This window comes from Ricinus communis, chromosome 5, assembly GCF_019578655.1.
Source record: "Ricinus communis isolate WT05 ecotype wild-type chromosome 5, ASM1957865v1, whole genome shotgun sequence".
Lineage (NCBI taxonomy): Eukaryota > Viridiplantae > Streptophyta > Magnoliopsida > Malpighiales > Euphorbiaceae > Ricinus > Ricinus communis.
Genome location: NC_063260.1, coordinates 3,790,491 through 3,795,163, shown reverse-complemented (window position 1 = coordinate 3,795,163; position 4,673 = coordinate 3,790,491). Strand labels below are relative to the sequence as shown.

Sequence of the window (4,673 nt, the reverse complement as noted above, 5' to 3'; positions counted from 1 at the left end):
TTCCTAATTTTCCGAGGAAAACATTTTGTTATCAAATAATAAATTCTCTCCTTTCAAAAACACAATAATTCACATTTAATTTATATATTAATTAAGAAATATAAAGCTTTTCAGTTTTATTATTATTATTATTATTATCTTTTAGAAATTTTTGTTACTTTTTTTTGTAAAAATTATAATCTAAAAGCATCAAAATAAAAATTAATCATGTAATAATATCTGTTAAGTAAATGCACTATATTTTAAGACAAAATAAAAAGATATTCTTCTAAGACAGAAGGATTACGAAAGAACATTCCACGGTGTCCCTAAAAATACTTTGTGTCCATTTATAGTAGTGGCACCGCCAATGTCCGGAAAAACCAAATATAGGTAACATAAACAGAGAGATTGCTGCAACACAAAAATAATTCTGACTTAAGATTCCAAATATAATTTAGCACCAAAACGCCTTTTGATTCTCAAGAATCTAACCCAACAAATATCAATAGAACTTGATCGATTAGAAACCCTCCAAATACAACAAGAATTGGAACAAGAACCGCCTCTTTCTTGCTGGTGGCAGCAACATATATCTGCCTATTTGTATATAATACAATATTGTTATCGTGTTATATATTCGATATATAGGGAGAAAGAAAGAAAAAAGAAAGGAAGAAAGAAAAAGATGCTAACTATTAAGAAAGTTCCTACGGTGGTTTCAAATTATCAGGAGGATGACAGTTCTGATACAAGCTTTGAAGGGTGTGGGCGTGATTGCCTTGGAAACTGTTGTTTACCTGGTACATAATTTACTGAATTCCTTACTTTTTCTTTCATATTCTGATTAATCTAGTTTGTAGCTGTCTGGAAACTGCTTATAAAACTAGAGCTCTTGTCCGAGTGATAGGTGTGTTTGCGTTCTGTGCATGCAAGAATTAACTTTAGAATTTTCACAATATAATTTTCAAATGCATAATCTCACATAGCATGGAGATACCACCTGACAATTGGTTCACCTTTTAGTTTGAATGAATTATCTATAAAAATATATATATTTTTTTTAATTGTAGGATTACATAAAATTCATAAGCATATAATTTGTAAATCATCCCGTTGCGTTGTAGATACCCAATATCCCATCAATGTATTTTAGATCATGTCTTATTGAAACAGAGGAAAAGAAAAAGGAAAATATAAGTATTCTGTATTATCTTCTGTCAAAATTATAATTATTTTTGTCTTTTCAGGATCAAATTTGCCTTTATATTCCTTTAAGAAAGATGGAGAGAATTTATTGCAAAATGGCGAGATGAAATTTTCCAAAGAGCAGCCTCAAATTTGTTTCCTGCACAATCTGTTGTTGGGTCAATGGGAAGATCGAATGTGTCGTGGCCTTCTTCGCTATGATGTGACAGCTTGTGAGACAAGGATCATTCCTGGAAAATATGGGTTTATTGCACAGTTAAACGAGGGTCGGCATCTCAAGAAAAGACCTACTGAGTTCAGGGTTGACAATGTACTTCAATCATTTGATGATAGTAAATTCAATTTCACTAGAATTGGACAAGAAGAAGTGCTTTTCAGGTTCGAGCAAGGCCAAGAAAACATGAGCCACTTCTTCCCTAATCCACCTCCTTCAGCTGATGACTCTAGTTCTCCTAGTATTGTAGCTATCAATGTAAGCAAACTTAGTCTAATTCTTCGGTTTGATATGAGATTGGTGATTTTGGATTATTGTTTAGCAACTGTTCTTTTTTTCCTTATATATCAGGTAAGCCCCATTGAGTTTGGACATGTTCTGTTGATACCTCGTGTTCTTGATTGCTTTCCTCAAAGGATCGATCTTGACAGCTTCTTGCTTGCTGTTCACTTGGCTAAAGAAGCATCAGACCCTTTCTTTAGAGTCGGTTACAATAGTTTGGGTGCTTTCGCCACGATTAATCATCTGCACTTCCAGGTAACTTTCTCTATCTAATTGCCCTGCTACTCATTGTATTAGAAACTGTCCTTTCTGACTCCTGAGATTTTTTAATATTTGCAGGCATATTACTTGGCCGCAACTTTCCTAGTTGAGAAAGCTCCAAGTAAAAAAATAATGATTGTGGAAGGTTCAGAAGGTAGAGGAGTGATTGTGTCGCAGCTTTGAATTATCCGGTACGAGGTCTTGTCTTTGAAGGTGGAAATACAATGCAAGATCTCTCTGATTCAGTTGCTAGTTCTTGCATTTATCTCCAGAACAACAATGTTGCCTTCAATGTGCTGATTGCTGAATGCGGAAGAAGAGTCTTCCTGTTTCCCCAGGTAATATGTTTTTTCTTATGAACTTCATAAGCTGATTCAGATTGAAGGGTTGTTTTCTGTTTCTTGTTCTTGAAAGATATTCTTATCAGTATCAGCGAATGTACAGTGTTACGCAGAGAAACAAGCACTTGGTGAAGTAAGCCAGGAGCTTCTCGACATTCAAGTAAATCCAGCTGTTTGGGAAATCAGTGGACATATAGTGCTAAAGAGAAGAAAGGATTTTGAGGATGCATCAGAAATATCTGCGTGGCGACTGCTTGCCGAGGTTTCCCTATCAGAAGAGAGGTTCAAAGAGGTTAAAGCCTGCATTTTAGAAGCAGCAGGCTTTCAGGAGGAAGTTCTGGCGGAGAATAACAGAAATCATGCGGAGGAATCAATCTGCAGTGACCAACAATCTCCAAAAGCTATCTCGCATTTACTTCAAGATTGTGCAGTTTTTCACTGAAAGAGTATGCAAGGTTCAATTATTCAAACTTCACATCTTCTACAACAACTTCCAATATGTGATTCCAGTTTTGGGAAATTTTTTTGTCCTGCATTACTGGGTGCGAGAAACTAATTGTCTAGCAGTTCTATTTTTTTGAGCTAGAACCAGGTGACTTGACGTTTCTTGGATTATTGTACATAACATTGGATTAGTTAACAGTGCTGATTTCATCAGTGGAAAAACACAGATCCTGACTGGATTTCTTGTAGTTCTTTCATTTCATTTCATTTTTGAGGTTATCATGTTAATTTTTACCAGTTTTCTGGTAATAGTAGAAACTGTAATAATCAATAAGAACATAAATTACTAAAATATCTTTAATGTAAGTATAGTATATATTTTCGTTGATCATTGTTTCAAAATTATTTATTTTGGTCCATGAGACTCGCATTGGCTCCACATTTTAAAGCAAAATCATAAAGATCTCCATTATACTTCAACTACATTTTAAGTTGGAGTGGATATTATTTCCCCCAGGCTTTGAATTCTCATATTTTAATTTTAAATTTCTATATTATAGGCATCTTATTAATGTGGAAAGAATTTTGGGGTTTTTCTCAGGTTAGGGGATTTAAAAAAGAAAATTATCATTTTAGAGTAAAATTATACAAAAATTTAGTTTTAGGGTAGTTTTGAAACTAATTCTCATTTTAGGATTTTGGCTACGTGGACACTGCTTGGTATTTTTCTTGGCTATATGGACGCTGTCCGCTAGTTGAATTAACGGATAGGACCATCTGCTAGTCCATTTGGTGGACAATGGTGCTAAAAGAATTTAAGAACTGTCCTTAATTTGAAGTGTAAATAATTTAAAAACTGTTCACCACTTGAGACCGCGGACATAAAAAGAAAAATAAAAAAACAATAAGAGTTGCCTATCAACTGAAGTGGTGGATAAAATATTAAAAGTAAAAAAATTAATTTGTAGAGATCTTTTTTATATTCTAATATTTTATTTATAAATTTTTTAAAATATGTCATTAAATTAAATAGCATTATAATTAAGATATAAATTTAAAATTAAGAAACTACTTATATTAGAAATAAATTATACCCAACATGATTAAATACATGCATAACAAGAATATTGTGTCTCACAAAATCTTTTAGGATATTTGATCTTAGTCACATGGCTCTCCAACCATGCACTAGCTGCACACGTAGTAGGATTACCATCATAGATAAATTTTTCTAGAGGACAATGTCTTACTAGAGAATCAAGTTAAAAATTTTATATAATTTTTTTATTTTTAAATTTTTATTTTAATTGTAAATCACATCTCAAATTTTTTTATAAATAAATTATATTAATTAATTAAAATTGAAATAATTTAAATTAGATAAATATTAGAATACCTAAGATAACTTCTATAAAGTAATTTTTGCTTTTGTTCTTTTTTATGTATGCCACTTTCATTTCGGACAGTCCTTTTTTTTTGCCCTTTCTATCTGCCACTTGAAGTAGGAGACAACCCTTCATTTCTACCTTTTACTTGTGGACAACTCTATTTGCTAATTCAATTAGCAGACAGTGTACATGTGTGTAAATATTGAAAATGAGGATTTAATTTGAAAAAAGGAAATAACTTTTCTTTTATGAACATGAAGAATATAAAAAAAAAAAACTACAATCTTTGAAGAGAAGAATTCAATTCTTGATTGTTGATGATGTTTTTATTAGAGAATCAAATAGAAATTCGCAATTGCAGATCCTCTAGGCTATCTCACACAACCAACTTCAAGCAAAGCTATTCAATTCTTGAAGACGAATAACTCTTTCTCCTCTCTCAAGTTTTCTACTATGATAACTTTATTATGATAGTAAATATGTTGATTATCTCTCTTCTTCTTATAATAATAGGAGTAAGAAACTCTCTTATATAGTACAGTTTACAAATACATG

General features: G+C 32.0%; 1 protein-coding gene across 1 annotated transcript; it reads left to right on the top strand.

Moving 5' to 3' along the window:
• Positions 1–352: 352 nt before the first annotated feature.
• Positions 353–2,978, top strand: LOC8262342 (GDP-L-galactose phosphorylase 1). Its single transcript, XM_015727413.2, is given in 6 exon segments — positions 353–782; positions 1,230–1,660; positions 1,754–1,939; positions 2,024–2,123; positions 2,126–2,283; positions 2,390–2,978. Coding segments are annotated over 6 exon segments (1,329 nt in total). The 5' UTR covers positions 353–667; the 3' UTR covers positions 2,729–2,978.
• The last annotated feature ends 1,695 nt before the right edge of the window (positions 2,979–4,673 follow it).